The sequence below is a fragment of the Beta vulgaris genome, chromosome 2 (genome assembly GCF_026745355.1).
Source record: "Beta vulgaris subsp. vulgaris cultivar EL10 chromosome 2, EL10.2, whole genome shotgun sequence".
Lineage (NCBI taxonomy): Eukaryota > Viridiplantae > Streptophyta > Magnoliopsida > Caryophyllales > Amaranthaceae > Beta > Beta vulgaris.
In genome coordinates, this window is record NC_079203.1 from 46,891,616 (window position 1) to 46,909,358 (window position 17,743).

Here is a 17,743-nt window from a genome sequence, read left to right on the forward strand (position 1 = left end):
TGTTATTAAAAGATCCATTCATTCATTCTCCAACCTTTTCATAAAAGTGTCACTTCCTAGGATAACAAGAAAATTACATGGATAAAGTATCTAATTGTAGCTTAGTTTATCAATCATGAATTAGGTTGAGCTAAACGTGCAATATACTACTACTACTACTTGTCTTTTCACTCAAAGGAAAAAAAAGGCTCACCACAAAAGCACAACATCAACATAAAACTCTCCTAAAAGCATTGCAATTAATGGTAACTTAACAGTTATAAAAAAACTAATATGAACCCGGTGCACACTAATTAGTGTGCACCCGATCCATATCATGCGAGTTTATGATAGTGTATATTGATATGATATAGTGTATGTTAAAATGATATAGTGTATATTAAAATGATATAATATATGTTACAGTGATGATGTAGTGTATGTTAAAGTGATATAGTGTATGTTAAAGTGATATAGTGTATGTTATAATGATATAGTATATGATAAAATGATATAGTGTATGTTAAAGTGATATAATGTATGTTAAAGTGATATAGTGTGTGTTAAAATGATATAGTGTATGTTAAAGTGATATAGTGTATGTTAAAGTGATTTAGTGTGTGTTAAAATAATATAGTGTATATACAATAATATAGTGTATGTTAAAGTGATATAGTGTATGTTAAAGTGATATAGTGTCACGTGCCTGGGCCTGGTCCACACTATTTTTAGTGTGAACCGGGTCCACGCAAGTCGGATTGTAACAGTTAACACCATAATCATCATTTAATTGACATTTGATTTGATATGTAACTACGTAAAGTAAACATTTTTTGGTCAAAACTTAATCCAATCACATAACTTAAAATTCTTAATTTATAATAAAATATTAGGACAAAACAACTGTTGAGATTCTGATTTTGTTCTTTTTTGCACTTTTCAAGACAGAAAGAAATCTCCAAAAATTGGCAAGTTTCTTTTTTTTTCTCATATGAAACATCATTATCAATTATAACATTTTATAATATAACCCAAAAATCTAACACCCAAAAATCCAAAAACAATCTCAATAATAGAAAAAACACAAAGACAAAGTTTGAGATCCCCCATTTTTAACAACATCAAAAACCTCTATAATCTTTCGCTAATTTTCTCTCTCCTCTCATAACCCACCACGTTGTGTTTCTATCATTGAAAGCGAAGTCTTCTGAAGTTGCTGCAAGTGTGTAGGAGAAGGAAAAAAAATTTAAGATTACCCAAGTGAAAAAGAAACAGAATTTGGGCTTTTCTTACTTCTGCAGCAATTTTTTTTTTTAATTTTTTTTTGTTTTTTTGATCTGTGACATTGTGGGTATATATAATTCTGTCTAATTCGATCTGGGTATCTTCAGCTGAAAAGGGTTGACATTTTTTTTTGTCTGTTATTCAACTTTTTTTATTGTTGGTAATTTTGGGATTTTTTGATTTACTTGAAAAATGGCGCTGTTTAGGAAGTTCTTCTACCGAAAGCCTCCTGATGGGTTGCTGGAGATTTCAGAAAGGGTTTATGGTATGTCTTGATTTTGGTGTAAATTTGCAATCTTTGATGTTTTTGGAGCACTTTTTGATATGATTTCATGTGGGTTTTCTGGGTTAAATATTGTGTGATTGTTAGTATGATTTAAGGGATTTTGTAATTTGAACTTAACATTGTTAGATTTTGGTTTTTGTTAAGGTACATATGGTTGGTTTTAAGTGTGATTATGGTCTGTTGTTAATTAGTTGTGGCCCTAAATTTTGTGTCTGCTGAGTTATGGCTTATTGATGGGGTGAATTGGAATTAGGAGCTTCTCTTGACTCATTATCTTATGATACCATGGAGGAGTTTGTATTGTTTGTGTTGTGGTGGTGTAATTGATCCCTTTTTAGGTTAGATTGTTGCTTGTTATTGTGAAATTGGCGCGGTTGATTGCTGGAAGTGTGAGAAACTACCTCCCATAGTATTTGACTCTTTAAGATAAATCTTACATATAATTTGGCTCTCTAATCCCCTACTTCAGCTGGATATGTACTTGATTGTAGTAGTTCTCTCTAATCCCCTACTTTAGCTGGATATATACCTGATTGTATTAGTTCTCAACTTCTCATTGTTGGAAGTATAATAGAAGCTCATTAGAATCAATGATTATCACCGGTAATGTATAAGGATTATCTGGTTTTAGTCATTGATATTCCTGGCTTGATGCTGCTAAGCTATGGCTTAATTTATTCTTGGCTAGTTATTCCTATTCCTAATATCTTGTGGTTGTTGTGCTGTTGAGTAACCTGGACATATTTAATTGTTGATTATCATGGCTTCGGCTTTGGCTAACACTTAATCTCTATAATTTGCTTTTTTCTGTATACTCTTAGTGACATGATCTATGAGATTCTAGCATTTTCCTTATCAGGCTCATGTGTAATATGGAGTTTCATTGCACTGGATAGCGTGATCGCATGGCTTAATGATTCTAAGTGCTAGAGCCAAGCCATTAGAACTTGATTTTGAGACTATTTAGCTAGTATGAACTACTGTCTACTCTTAAAAAGTGCGGTACAATTTGACTAAAAGAAAATTGTTGTTTTTATCGGTCTCAGCTTATAATCTTACATTTTTCTCAACTGGCTCACGTGTGATAAGAAGCTTCATTGCATTGGATAGATTTAGCCATTTAGGGTACTATTCATTGATTTGAGATGCATGGGCCAAGCTATTACAGCTTGTTTTTTAGATGATGTAGCTAGCATAACCAGGTCTACATGCAAATTGTTTCTACATGCAAATTGTGGAGTAAACGATGGTCAGAAGGTAATTGTTAGATTCTTGGTCCGAGCTTTATTGGCTTTAACTAGTTTTATTCATCATTATGATGTTCCTGAAACTAGTCACAAATTGAAGAAAGATGCATGTAGTTGCTAAAAGATATACATATTAAGAGATGCAGATTGTCCCAACTTCTGAACACGAACATTAACCAGGTCTTGTGACATTCCTCGGACATCTTTATATCTAATGGACTTTGTACTTCGTAATTTCATGTTTTGAGGTGTAATTTAAGGCTCTCTCTCATTGGATTCCCTGTTGCTTCGTAAAATAATTGGGAGGGTGGAGTTCATATGCACTATTTGGAATCGCTGCATACATATTTCCATCCGGCCACCCCTTTTTTAATTTTAAAGTCTTGACTTGAGCAGCCTATAACTCCTTAAGGTTCCTCATGCCGTGGCAACTCATACAAAGGAAACACTTGAATAGCTACCAGTGCTACTTTTCCAGCATACTAGCAAAGCAAAGGTGTATTTTATCATACAATAGATCGAGGATCTGAAAAGGATTTTGTTGTTGGGCTGTAGAGTTGGATTCTTATCAAATATCAACCTTGATCTGGGACAATTTAATCCCTAGTCGGGCTTCTTAACAATTGGGGATAGATGTTCTAACAATTTTCTTCCCTCTTGTTTACTTTTCTGTTTGTGCTGTCTTACCCATCATGGATATGGTTCTTCTTCCGTGTTCCATTTCTCTCACGAGAAAAAAAGCCACCTTTGCCATTTGTGGCGATTTCTAGGACAAATGTTCCTGATGGCATCATGAAATTAGGAGAAAATGTTACTAAGCATGAAAAGAATGTCACTTTTTTCTGTGATGTTTGCTATTAGGTAGAGTTTTCTTGATGGTTTCATGGAAAATCAGGAGAAATATTACTAATCATTATAAGATTGGACTATCTCAAAATTCAAAATATGATGACGGGAGTAGCAGTGTTTCCCTTTTTATTTTAGAGCTACTTTATGTTTTGCGAGCTCGTGAAGCTCTGGAAGGAGAATGGGAGGTTTGCAACTTAGTTGTCTGCGACTGGTTCTTAAGTTGTTTACCCTTTTTCAGAAAAAAGATGGAACTCTGTAAAGTGTAAATTGTTTTTTTTTTTTTTTTTTGTGTCCGTGGCCCTTTTGAATTCTTATCTGTAGTTTGTGTCTTGTAATCATAGACATAATTTTTTTTCTTTATCGGACATGTTGATAGACTTGGTCGGATCATCCGAGTGTGTGCATGAAAGCAATTTTATTTTGATTTCATATATTTTTTTTTCTGTGTTTGTTTGAGCTACTTATTTGGATGCGGGTTCACTTCTTATCGAGTTTGTCTTCTTCTCATTATGCATCCTTGCCTATTCTGTTTGAACCTTTTATTTATGACACTTAAATTTCTTGGATTTCTGCTATTCTTTTGTTTGAAAATGAATTGAGAGTATTTGAGACACATGCTTGATTCATTCAAATGTTGAAGCTGTTGAACTTACAGTTCTGATGATTGGATATACTCTTTTTGTTTGTGCATAGTCTTTGATTGCTGCTTTACAACGGATGTGGTGGAGGATGAAAATTATAAGGGTTATATTGGTGGAATAGTTAGTCAACTTCGTGATCACCTACCTGATGCTTCATTCATGGTGTTCAACTTTCGTGAGGGAGAAAATCAGAGCAAGATTGCAAATATACTGTCGGAGCACGACATGACTGTAATAGACTATCCTAGGCAGTATGAAGGTTGTCCAATGCTCACATTGGAGATGATTCATCATTGTCTGAGATCTGGTGATAGCTGGCTCTTGCTTGGTCAGCGCAATGTTCTTTTGATGCATTGCGAAAGAGGTGGTTGGCCTATTTTGGCATTCATGTTAGCTGCACTCTTGCTGTATAGAAAGATTTACAACGGGGAACAGAAGACACTGGATATGATCTACAGACAAGCCCCTCGGGAGCTTTTACAGTTGATGTCCCCATTAAATCCAATTCCCTCGCAGTTAAGATATCTTCAATATGTATCAAGGAGAAACCTAGACTCAGAATGGCCTCCTCAAGACAGGGGATTGACAGTGGATTGCATAATTCTTAGGCTCATCCCCAATATTGATGGGTTGGGTGGTTGCCGACCTATTCTAAGAATATATGGACGGGATCCTTCACCTGCTGCTGATCGAACTCCTATAGTGCTGTTTTCACCACCAAAAAAAAGTAGAGTTGTTCGGCAATACAAGCAGGTGATATACTTGTGATATAGTTTCCCTTAATTTCCATCTTTCACAGGTCTGTATTCGCACTGGGTTGAAAGGGGTACTTTATCTTCTTAATCTTCTTGTGTTTGGTGTTGTTTTCTGTTTGAGGTGAGATGTACTCATCAATAATTGCATGTTTCTGGAGTTTGCTACATTTCTATGCTCTCAATCTTCATATACTAAGACTTTTGTGGGGGTTTGATTCGCTATGTTCGTCTTCCTTCACTTGATGGTGCTCAAAATCCTGCTTCTGAGTGTGATTTCAGGCAGAAAGTGAACTCATCAAGATTGACGTTCACTGTCATGTTCGAGGTGACGTGGTGCTTGAGTGCATAAGCTTGGATGAGGATTTTGAACGTGAGCAGATGATGTTCAGGTTTATGTTTAGCACAGCGTTTATCAGATCCAATATTCTGATGCTTAATCGTGATGAGATTGACACCTTATGGGATGACAAGGATAAATTTCCCAAGGACTTTAGAGCTGAGGTACCCATACCCCTTCTGTTGATGCCTCATCATCCTTTGTTTTTATTTTTTTAGGTTCATTCGAGTACTATAATAAAAAAGCTTGATTTTATTTTGCCTGAAGGTTCTTTTCTCGGAAATGGACTCTGCAACCTTTGAAACTTCAGTTGATATGCCTGATACTGAGGAGAAAGAAGGCCTTCCTGTTGAAGCATTTGCGAAGGTTCAAGAGATTTTCAGTAACGTGGATTGGATAGATTCAAAGAGTGATGTAGCACTAAATGTTCTTCAGAAAATTTCTTCATCGAAAGTACTCAAAGAGAAATTGGAGATTGCTGCAGAAAAGAACAGTCTTGAATCTGGTTCCGGAAAGCTTGAGGATGATTTGAAAACACTTGTATTGGAGGGCAGCGTCTTGGGTTCCCCATTGGGGACTCTGGAGAAGCAAAGCGAGCGCTCTTCAGAACCAACACTTGACACCAACTTAGTTTCATTTAAGAGTGATGCTTATAAAGAAGGTGTTTCAAATATTGTCTTGGATAATTGGAAAAGGACTAGTCTGACAGAAGAATCTAGTGGCACCACTGTATCCAATGCTCAACAACTCGATAAGAAGGGAGCTTCAGAGGCAAATGAAAACAAAAAAGCTTCTATGTCCATGGTCTTCGAGAAGTTGTCAAAAAAATCCTCCGGACCTTCTCTGGATGCAAATATGATTGTGAAGAAAGCTCAACCCGAAGATTTGCTTTCTGCTCTTCAACAAACTACTCAAACAAAGATTATATCCCCGCGTATACTTCAATCTTCTCGTTCAAGTTCTGCCTTGTATAATAATTCTGTGCAAGGTTCGCCGAAACCAATGCAAAGATTTCATAGTTCACCGTCTTCACTTGGGATTACTGCGCTTTTGCATGACCATGATACATACAAGAGTGATATGGCTGCTCTTCTGGGGGCAACTGCTCAGCAACCATTGGCTACTTCTGTCTCGTTTGTTCCTGAAGTACCTAAAACTGAACAAAATGCTCTTTCGTCATCTGTGCAACCTCAGCCTCTAGCCTCTCCACCACCTCCAGCTCCCTTGCAATATGCACATCCCGAATCTCTTCAGATAGAGCCTTTTAGAGTTGACACGTCATCACCATTACCACTATCACGCCATTCTACGTCAACAGACGCCTCTACTCCTCCTCCACCTTCCTTGCCATTAGAACAGTCAGGACCACAGCATAAAGAGCCTTCAATTACCAAATTAAAATCTGAAACTCCGCCAGTACCTTCTCCACCAATTCCCCCTCCATCTTCACGATCAACTTTAGACTCCGAAAATGACATTGCTTTTCGAACTGAGACACTTCATTCTGGAAAAAACAGCTTCAAGCCTTGTGTTCCTCCTCCTCCCCCTCCCCCTCCTCATCCTCCTCAGCCTACATGTTCAATTGCAACAAATCTTATATCAAGCCCTCCTCCCCCTCCCCCTCCCCCTCCCCCTCCTCCTCCCCCCTTTGGGAGTCCTGTGTTTATGAATGCAGGGAGTACATCATTAGCACCGCCTCCGCCTCCCCTCTCCCCTCCCCTCCCCTCCCCACCCTTTTCTGGACAGTCTCCTTTTTCAAATACTAAGGTACCGTTGTCAGTGCCCCCTCCACCTCCACCACCACCTCCAATATCTCAGCCCTCATCTTCTAATGCTAGGAGCCTACTGTCAAACCTTCCTCCTCCACCTCCACCTCCACCTTCACCCTGTCTCCCTAAAAATGCTCCATCAGCCATAGGTTCAGATTCCACATGTGAAGTAGTCAAAGCTCCTGCTCCTCCACCTCCTCCTCCAAAATCGTCACTTTCTGTTGCAAGTCCTAAGATGTCATCTTTAGTGCCTCCACCGCCCCCTCCTCCTAAAAGTGTCTCTACAAATGTTGAATCTACAAATTCTCCTACAGTTCCACCAGTGCCGCCTCCACCAGCACCTATTGGAAAAGGACTTCCAAGAGCTAATAGTTCTGCTCAAGGACCGGTTCCTCCACCCCCTGGACCCCCTGGTTCGAAGGGAAGAGTCCCTCCTCGTGTTACTCCAAGAAATCAGGGTCAAACAAAAAAGAATAATCTGAAGCCATATCATTGGTTGAAATTAACACGGGTTATGCATGGTAGCATATGGGCGGAGGCTCAAAAGCCGGAGGAGGCTTCCAAGTAAGTGTTGATCCCAGTTTGCCTGTTTTTGATGATTGCACCATTTGGTTTTAGAGAGTACTGCTGAGCTCTTTTATTTACCTCACTGCTTGACAGAGCTCCAGAGTTTGATATGTCAGAACTTGAGACCCTCTTTGCAGCATCTGTTCCAAATTTAGAGAAGGGGGCCAGTGGAGGGCAATCGGGCCGTCGTGCTTCAGGGTCTAAACCTGATAAAATTCAGCTGGTAATATGTGTTTGAGTTTTAGTATGGGCTCAATCATTAAATTTATTTATTGTTTGCTAGTTATGTAATTGTTTTGTTCTTAGGGTCACCACGATGTGAGTTTGATCAGTTAAAGTCAACATTTGGCAGGGTAGAAACTCATTCCGTTATTTTATTAATTTTTCCCGGTTTACCCGGTTTGATTTTTTAGGTCAAAGTTAGAATTTTTACCTTAAATCCTCACTAATACACTAATTAGAACACTATCATGCGAGCTCTTGTTAGATTCGTTTTGATGTCTATTTTCAAAATATTACCTTTTTATTATTTTCACTAATACATAGCTAAAAGAATAAATATATTGATGGCTACAGGCGTGCATTGGAGAAAGTCTAAGTGCGTAAACTTAAAAAAGAGCAGTAATCAATACTAATCATTGGCTGATGTTCTTCAATAAACAGTGGGATGTATTACTGTATTGACTATTGAGAGGAACACTAAAACAGACTTGATACATGCATTTGATAATACTGTCGTTCAGGAAATTCTGAACAGCCTCCATAATAATGTTTGACTGCTTAGGAGCAAGGTTGTGCACATCTGGGCCATTTGAGACCCAAATCGTTGTGACTTGTACTTGTTGGATTTATAGAATAAGAAACACTGTATGAACAAAATAATCTCATCTTGCATATTATTATCCCTGTTATCTAGTAGAATGAATTCTAGTTTGCACTTTAATTCTTATACTTGTTTATTGACATAATGTTTTGTGCCTTGGCTATCTAAGCAGGTTGATGTCTTTGCATTGACTGTTTTGATCTTTGGACATGGCTTTTTTTGTAGGTTGAGCTTAGGAGGGCTTACAATTGTGAAATAATGCTTACAAAAGTGAAAATTCCGTTGCCTGATTTAATGGTAAGCCAGTAAGGCCATGACAGTTGTGCGAATAAAGTCTTGGATTTGGTGGTAGATTTGAATGTAGGGAAGTAGCAGAGTACTGAGTTTTCTGATGGATTGCACGTAGTAGAAATCAGGGAATTAAATCTCGGTCGCAAGTGTCACCATTGCGACACTTCTGGAACACCTTTGGCAGGCAATGTGGACGATTTGCAGCTATCAGGGCCTAATCTGACCGTTAGCTTAAAAGCCTGAAAAAACGATTGCATTGCTGATGCAGTACTGCAGCCAATAATTAATTCCTTGATAGAATGTCAAATAGAAAATGGTCTTGAGGGGCTTTGACATTATAATTTTTTTATTGCAGAATTATGTGCTTGCTTTGGACGACTCAGTTTTGGATGTTGACCAGGTTGAAAACCTTATAAAATTTTCTCCGACCAAGGAAGAAATGGATCTATTGAAGGTAATAGGTTAGCCAGATATTTCTGGTTTGTGGTGATTCAAAAAAATTTTGATCTTTGAGAAATTTGTTGTAATCATCATCTATGTTATGTTATGGGACTATGTGATCTTTCAGAAATCCTTATCAATTTGTTTCCTTACATTTCTTGAACGGTTTAGCCCTTATTAATTCCTTGGTCAATAATTTTGTCTGGTCAGGGATACAAGGGCGATAAAGAGAATTTAGGGAAATGTGAACAGGTTTGTCAGATCCTCTTGGACCCCTATTTGCTATCTATCTGTTGATTACATAACTATAATTATAGCCGCTTAATGTTACTAAATATAAAAAGAGACCGAAACATTTAGTCAGCTGATGGTGAAGTTCGGCATAATACCAATTATTTTAATTGATGCTTACATTTTCGTCATGTTGTGGCTTACAAAAATCATTCTATTTGTAGAAATAGGGCATTCTGATGTAATCATGCTTACATTTCTTGAACAGTTCTTCTTAGAGTTGATGAAAGTACCACGGGTTGAGTCAAAGCTCAGAGTTTTTTCCTTTAAGATACAATTTAATACTCAGGTTGGTTATGTATATTTCCTTATGATTTTGTTGTTTTGACTTACTGCAAATTTTGTCTGGATTGTAAATCTTGTTTTGCTGTGTTTATTCATTTTTCAGGTTTCGGACCTGAGAAAGAATCTGCAGATAGTGAATTCTGCGTCAGAAGAGGCAAGTGTTCTCTGGTGGTACTTGGCTTCTTTCTTCAGTTGCTTTCTTGGTGTGTCTACGGAAAACGTAATGCTTGCCCATGCTTTTTCATTTCCAGATCAGGTCTTCAGTGAAGTTGAAAAGGGTCATGCAAACAATATTGTCTTTGGGCAACGCATTAAACCAAGGAACTGCTCGAGGTGAGCTGAAATATTTCTTGCATCAATTTAGTATCTTTTTTTACCTTTACGTGAGGGTCGCAAGCTCTTCATGCATCCATCACTCACTGTATATTTCACATTCTTGATGCTTTAATTTTATAGTTTGTATTGTATTTCTTTCCTCCATGAATATCCATGAACTTCCCTGTAGGTGCTGCTGTTGGGTTTCGACTGGATAGCCTCCTTAAACTCACAGATACTCGCTCTCGAAATAACAAGATGACTCTCATGCATTACCTATGCAAGGTAAAATATCTTCTGAGTTTGATTCACCATGATTTTCATGTTATGGTAAATATAGTGGAGAACATACAGTTTTTTTGTGCATTCAAGCGCAATATTCCCTTAGTTTTTTTCTTTTTGGCTTGTATAAAATAGGAAATGAAGACCTTATATAGTCTACTATGTTTATCTTGTGCATGTATGCTAAGATTTTACTCTCTCTGTTCTTAAAGACTAGTCACATTATCCTTTCATGTCAAAAATGATGATCTAACAAAAGAGCTTCTGAATGAGATACCTTTATATCTAAAACTGAAAGTCTGTCTTCTCAAGTGAGCCCCTCTTATTAGTCCCCTGAAATTTTGTTTTGGTATACTTCGCCTCAAAGAAAATCATCCTTCCATATGAACTTATTTTGTTTTGCTGTTCTAGTATAATAAGACGGAGCGTAGGTTTGGAGAATGTACCCTGGGTGTTAGAAATGGAATAAAGTCTCAAGAGATTTTTAATTTTTGAAGCATCCTTGGAGGTTTGGAGCACTTGTCCTTGAAGGAGAAGAGTATTAATCTGATTATGAAAGTTATGTGGGCTTACAAGGTAGAAACTAACATCTAATTCGTCTTTTAAGGTTAATAAGTTTGTTGATGGCACAAGGAGGATGAGCTTCATCAAGTAGTTGGACATGAAAGGGTGTTGTTCTCACTTCTCAGAGATTAGGAGGCTAATGTTGAGATCACGTTGTTCTCTGAGACTTAGAATCGACCTATGTTGAGATGTTGGAGAGTTTTTATTTAGTCATTTTGGGGTATGTATATGAGTATATCGTGTTTGGCTTGAGAGTTTCTTTGACTAGGAGGATGTTCATAGCATCGTTTCAATTTTGAGGGTGACAAAATGGCTTGTGTTTCTCTAAAAATACTAGTATATGATGAATAAGGAGTCAATTATTTATTTATGGTGCTTTTGTGGTTTTATAAGAATGCCTTTGTAAGCAAGAGCATGACTGCATGAGTTGGACATTTACTATCTTTTTTCTAAGAAAGAGTGGTCCATAAGTCTAGAGATATTTGAGCGCCCTCTACTCTTCTAGATCATGTGTATAAAAGTTGGCTGATTTTATTCCATTTGACTCAAGGATGTTCTCTCTCATTCACTAGGTAAGTAGCTAATAGGAAAACTTCAGATATTGCTATTGTGGCTTATAAGGCTATTGATGATGTTTGAAGGAGGATTGTGAGCATGTAAGTCTGAAGTTTTTTTGAGCAGCTTATGATAGGCTAACTTGGGTTTTTCAGGGAAGGGTGGATAGGACTACAAGGGTGCTTGTCATCACGTTGTTTTTTCTGGTGACCGGAGATCTAGGAGTGTATTTGTGGCTAGAGTATTTAAGGTGGGGTAAAACCCTGGGTTCCCTTCCTTTTCACTGTGGTTTTTGTTCCTTTTTCCCTTTTATTCTAGGATTGCCTAATATGTTGCTTGGTAATTAGAGAGAAGTATGTGAAATTTTCTTTTTTCGCGGATTAGGAAAAACAGGAGGGATCATCAGTTGCCTTTGCTTTTTGTTTGCAAAGTTACAGAGGATGGATGCTGGTGTTTGTTGAATTTGATGAAATGTTTTGGCTATATGACACCCATATTGAGCTGAGAAATTTTCTTTTTTCACGGATTAGGAAAAACAGGAGGGATCATCAGGTGCCATTGCTTTTTGTTTGCAAAGTTACAGAGGATGGATGCTTGTGTTTGATGAATTTGATGAAATGTATTGGATATATGACCCCCCCCTATTGAGCTGAGAATTTGTTGCTGTCAAGTGATGAAAGGGTGGTAAATTCTAGTTGCCCAGACTTGGCCTAGTGGTAGGAACTAGGACGTGCTTAGATTCTAGTTCATGGAAATTGGTGTGTTCGTTTTTTTTCTTCAATGGATGTAGAGATTGAATGGGGAAATAATATCAGATAAGTGAGATTTGTACAGGAAAGATTTGATTGTTTTCTTCTCCTTGCTTTTATCAATTTTGAAATTTGCATCCTACACGCACTAAAATCATTATCTTAGAATTTCTGTGAGAGGGAGAAGTTGTAGGTGAGAGTATCATCTGATTTTTTTTTTTTTTTTTTTTTGCTCATATGCAAGAATTTGACATGCATTTTATTTAGCATTTTTGTGAATTGCAATGTTTAGGTAATTAGGTTAGCTTAATGCTGATGAGTGATGACAATCTCGATTCACATATTCAATGTCGTAGTATGGTATGTTATTTGTGTCTATGGAGTTATGAGGTGAGTGATTATTTCTTTAATTAAATGATATAATAAGGTGGCTACATTTTATGGGATTAGATTTTCTTTTGGGTAGTTGACCTTGCTTTGGTGTTGTAGAAAAGGGGTTTTTCCTTCAAGTTTGTAAATCAATTTAAGTGCTTTAAGGGGCAATTATGGAAATATAATCATAATATGTTGTGTTTCATAACTGTTTTTGTCTACCATCCATCTTCATCTATTCAATATGTTCTCAGGGGGGGTAGAAAGAAGAGGAAAAATGATAAATTTTGTTGTTTCCTTCTTATGTGTCTTAATTGCTATTATTATTCAATTGTAATTTGAACTTATTTTTGAGAAAGATGACTGTTATAGGACAACTAAAAAGGAAGACTGCTTATAATGTTCTGCGTAGATTTGGAACAAGTTATAAATGTGGAAACTCATTATATTACTCAGGAGTTGTCAGGAACGACTTAGTATCCTGCCCTTATTTGTTATGTATTGTTATAAATTTTTTAACTGCTATATATAGTACTACTATTTGTTTGGACAGATTTCTGATAGTGGCATCAAAATTAGTCTTTAATTAATACTCAGCCCATTTACTTTCTATAAGGCATGCTAACCATTTTTATGCATATTAAGAATTCAGTTAAGTTTCAATTGCATCATTGTGCAAGTTCTTACATTGAATATTTCACTGGTAAATATAGCATAAGTATAACCTATAATCTGACATTGATAGTATAAAGGGACATTTTTAGTGTAGAATGACTTTTATGAAGAAACAATAGCTTTTCTTAAAAAGGAACGCATGAGTATATAGTATAAGATTTGGTACACTACGATAGTATTTACAAGTTCTGCTTGCTGAATTGCAGGTTCTCGCTGAAAAGCTACCTGATGTTTTGGATTTCCCAAAAGATTTAGTCAATTTGGAGGGGTCAACGAAGGTATTGAATCTTATCAAGCTCAAAGATATCATTATCGTACGGCTCAATCTGATTTCTAAGCAAGAGAAAAATGATGGTGTATTAGCTGATTTTAAATTTGATAATATCTGTGTGTGACTACTGACTCCTATTGCCTCAAGGGAAGTGGTCCATCATCCTGTGATTATATGGATGATTATGGGTGGGATAGATACCTCTATGGAATATAAGTATGAATTGTCTTCGTGTAGATAATTACTGGAAAAATGAACAGCTTGGTGGAACTACTTGATTTCAAAGTAGTGGCTACAGAATCCACTTGAGGAGGAGGAAGTTCTGAAACCTAATGATACTTCTATCATTCAAATGACTGACTTTATGAGGACCTTGGGGGCCTGATTATGTAGAGTACCTGCTAGCGAACTGTATTCAGAATGAAGGGCACAAACAACCTGAGAAGAGCCTGAAACATTTTGCTAATATATAAATACCGCGCAGGTTACGAGATATACTGAATACCCTCTTCAAGATAATTTTCTGCTGAAATATGAGTAGGAAGAACAAACCTTCCACAGTTTTGGAGCATTTCAACTATCCACCTGAGATCTTTCAGAACTTTCTCCTCATCTAGAGCAGGAATAACTGCATTTTTATCTTTCAAAAAGCTTGGGAATTACTATCATATTTTTAGCTTTTATGTTCCCTTTTAACATGATACACAACTGCATTTGGAGAGGTGCTGGCCACTTCTAATTCAAATTAGATCCATGGTTTCAAATCTCAGATTCGCTGCTATCATGGTAACGGTTGCGGGACCACTTTCCTGGGCAATGCAGATCGTCTGTAGTTGCTGTGGCCTAATATCTCGGTTGTGACAAGGTCCAAACCCTTGTAAGCGATTGCTATTTGGTGATGGGGCCAAGAATTAATACCATATATAGATCTTCATCATCCTTTGCACTGAAGAAACGACCGTCAGTATGGTGCTAGGTCGCGTAGTATATCTCATTTTGTGCTGTAGCAGAAAAAAAATTTGTAGATATGAATATTACCGTCGGATGCCTTCATTTCAAACCATTCACTTCTTCATGATATCTCATCCTATATCATTAAAGTTCAATATTTTCTCATCCTGAATCGTCTAATTTATATGCATGAAGTTTATTACCTCTTATCATTTTATGCAGATACAACTTAAGATATTGGCTGAGGAAATGCAAGCGGTTAGCAAAGGGCTAGAAAAGGTTGTTCAGGAGTTAAGTGCATCAGGAAATGATGGCCCTGTTTCCGAAACCTTTTGCAAGGTATCCTATTAGCATACATTATCTTTGTTTTCTGCAAGTTTGTAACTGCTATTGAAGATATTGTTGTCTTTGGTGATCTTTGGTGCATTTGTTTGTATCAAAGCACCATATAATGGAGTCTTTGGTAATTTTTCTGTTTGGGTTATATCATTTTTATCTCCTCATACCCCCCTTTCTAGCAAAGGATTTAGTTTGTCAAAAGTTTGTTGCTTCATCGGGCTTAAGTTGCAGCATTGAAAGATATTGATTGATAAAACTTTTGCTCCTTGGCTATCACTAATCGATGGGTTCTAGTCATAGTCGTCCTTTTTGGATCCCTTAAGAAGGAATCGGTGATATATGTGGCTACTGCTTCATGGTATTGCCTATGTGCTATCAAGAATAACTACAACATATTCTTGTCCTCGCTTTAGAGCAGATAATCTACTTGTTTTCCTTTAAAAGAGTTTGCCAATGGATCTCTCTGTGGAGTAGCTGGTGGTTTAGTTTTCAAAATATGGACTCTAAAAGATGAAAATTTGTTTGATTGCCAATATTATAGCCTTACAGATAGTGTTTTTGGGAAAATGTAAAATTTTCCCCTCAAGTATCAACCAAATTTAAGGAAAACCTAATCTGTTCTCAAGACAATTTCAACTGCTTAACAGTTGAATTAAGGAAAATTTTGTTCAGTACTCTCTTAATCGAGTTCTTTTCAACTTGTACACGAGCAGATTTTGAACGGTTTCCTTTCTTTTGCGGAAGGTGAAGTGAGGTCTTTGGCATTACTTTATTCTTTTGTGGTAAGTTTATACAACTCGGTAGCATTTTTTTCCAGCTCTTTTCTTTCTAGGTTCCTTATATTTGAATTCTTGACATTGTTATCAAAACCCACATGATATGGGTTTCCAGGGTAGAAACGCGGATGCTTTGGCTATGTATTTTGGTGAAGATCCAGCAAAGGTCCCATTCGAACAAGGTGATCTTATGATTTGCATTAGTTGATAACATCTTTGAATAGTTGCAAGTATCTTGGAATTAGCAGTCTTTAGAAGGGGAACTTGAAGTAGCCATTTCTGTTACTGTTCACTGTTCAGAGACCAAACTGGAAGTGTAGTTGGTTCTGCTAAGATAAAGCCAGTCTCAGCTGACATTAAGTATAATCAATTACTTGTTTAGGGTGTTACTTTCTAGATATAGGAAAAAAGTTCATTTTGTAATGAATACAGAGAATGGCTGTCAGTAAGAAAAATACAGTATGCAGACTCCTATAAGCAAAGGTTGGCTTAGTTAGCTGGTAAGGATCTTAACTTGTGTATCTGTGGTCACGGGCGGGGCTGTGGGGTTCCCTTCAACCCCCCCCCCCCCCCCACCCAAAAAAAAAGGCGCTCGCTTACAAAACAGGATCAAGAACTGTGAGACTTGTGGTTCACTTAGGGTCCACTTTATATATAAAATAAGAAAGAAAAATTATATGCACAATGCTTTTGGAGTGCGTTCACTTCTCCAAAAGAAAAAATAGTATCAGGCTAATCAGGTCTAATTATCGAATCAAAAGGTCGATCAGATCTAATAAGATGTAAACATATGGTGGAATCAGGGCTGATGAGGTCCAATCAGGTTAAGTTCACCTCAGATAAGTTTAGGTGGAGAAAAGGCACTCTTAATTTTTGTTTGTATTTTAACTATGTTCTTGGACTTTTTTTTTGTAGTTGTATCGACCTTACAGAACTTTGTTAGGATGTTCCATCGAGCGCATGATGAGAACTGCAAACAGCTCGAGCTTGAGAAGAAAAAGGCAGAGAAGGAAGCCGAAAACGAAAAGGCAAAGATGGTTGCTCAAGTGAAGGGTTCTGAGAACCAAGTGCACCAGTCCTCTCGGAGAAGTTGGCATCGTGAAATGAGCAATCTGCATGCAGTTCAATCGGAGGGCCATTAAAGTTGGCTTGTTATTAACCGCCGATCTCTGGGTGATTTTTCCAGCAACAGATCAGAAGCTAGTTTTTAACGGCTTAATGATACGTAGATCATTGAAAATGTACAGCCTAATTTGTTTAAATGTAGTTAGAAGGATAGATTATATATGAGAATGACTAGTGATTTGATTATGGGTTCTTTTAGAGCTGTAGCTGTAAATTCACCCATATTTGTTGGGTACCATTCTTTGAAGAGTGATATGTTGTATATCAGGGACGTCAGTTTTTCATAGTCCCTATTACTATGAGGCGTTTGTAACAGATGAACAGATTTATTGTTGTGAGTATTTGTCATTTATATGGTTTTCTTCCTTTCACAAGTCTTCTTATTCTTAATTTTAATTCAATTACAATCGTCAGAACTATGTCTTTAATTCAACTTTGGTGTTGATCATTTTGACAATCAGCTTAATTAACTGACATTTACTACCTCCGTTTCAAATTAATTGTTACACTTTGACATTTTACACTATTCACAAATTGCACTTTGACCCTCCTTTGTGATTTATACGTGAATAAAAACATAGTCATGTGGGATCTTGTTAGATTCGTATTAGTATGTATTTTATTAATATGTACTTTTTATAATTTTTACAAATACAAAACTAAAGATATATGTCCTCAAAGTTTTGCATTGACATGCGTGAAAAGTGTAAGTGTAACAATTAATTTGAAACAGAGATAGTATGAGATTGAGTACCATGGTAATAAAAAAAGAGCACGAATTATTATAATAGACGGTCTAATTTTAATATAAAATTAGACAATGCAAACCTACGTTCTCCTAAGAAGCCCATTCAATTTCTCTCTAACCTAACACTATTTTTAGGCATCTTGCACCATCCTAGTCGTCCATTCTCTCTCTTTCTT

The 17,743-nt window shown here is 36.9% G+C and overlaps 1 protein-coding gene across 2 annotated transcripts; it reads left to right on the forward strand.

Annotated features, from left to right (window-relative positions):
• The first annotated feature begins 982 nt into the window (after window positions 1–982).
• On the forward strand, window positions 983–17,171 carry LOC104884970 (formin-like protein 6). Of its 2 annotated transcripts, XM_010669682.4 has the most exons (17): window positions 990–1,528; window positions 4,339–5,039; window positions 5,321–5,542; window positions 5,646–7,711; window positions 7,808–7,937; window positions 8,763–8,834; window positions 9,184–9,282; window positions 9,480–9,521; window positions 9,769–9,849; window positions 9,949–9,999; window positions 10,097–10,178; window positions 10,351–10,445; window positions 13,564–13,635; window positions 14,802–14,918; window positions 15,632–15,700; window positions 15,810–15,876; window positions 16,610–17,171. In XM_010669682.4, exons 1-17 carry the CDS (start codon window positions 1,456–1,458, stop codon window positions 16,834–16,836), a joined length of 4,266 nt encoding a protein of 1,421 aa, XP_010667984.3. In that variant the 5' UTR covers window positions 990–1,455; the 3' UTR covers window positions 16,837–17,171. The 2 variants fall into 2 exon arrangements, with proteins under 2 accessions (XP_048495134.2, XP_010667984.3); XM_048639177.2 differs by lacking the exons at window positions 13,564–13,635; window positions 14,802–14,918; window positions 15,632–15,700; window positions 15,810–15,876; window positions 16,610–17,171 and adding an exon at window positions 11,717–13,521 and having other exon boundaries at window positions 983–1,528.
• The last annotated feature ends 572 nt before the right edge of the window (window positions 17,172–17,743 follow it).

Coding starts and splice junctions, on each gene's coding strand:
- LOC104884970 (XM_010669682.4), top strand. CDS start 1,456: ATGGCGCTGTTTAGGAAGTTCTTCTACCGAAAGCCTCCTGATGGGTTG. Junction 5,543..5,645: donor CCAAGGACTTTAGAGCTGAG/GTACCCATACCC, acceptor TTTTGCCTGAAG/GTTCTTTTCTCGGAAATGGA. Junction 9,522..9,768: donor ATTTAGGGAAATGTGAACAG/GTTTGTCAGATC, acceptor TTTCTTGAACAG/TTCTTCTTAGAGTTGATGAA.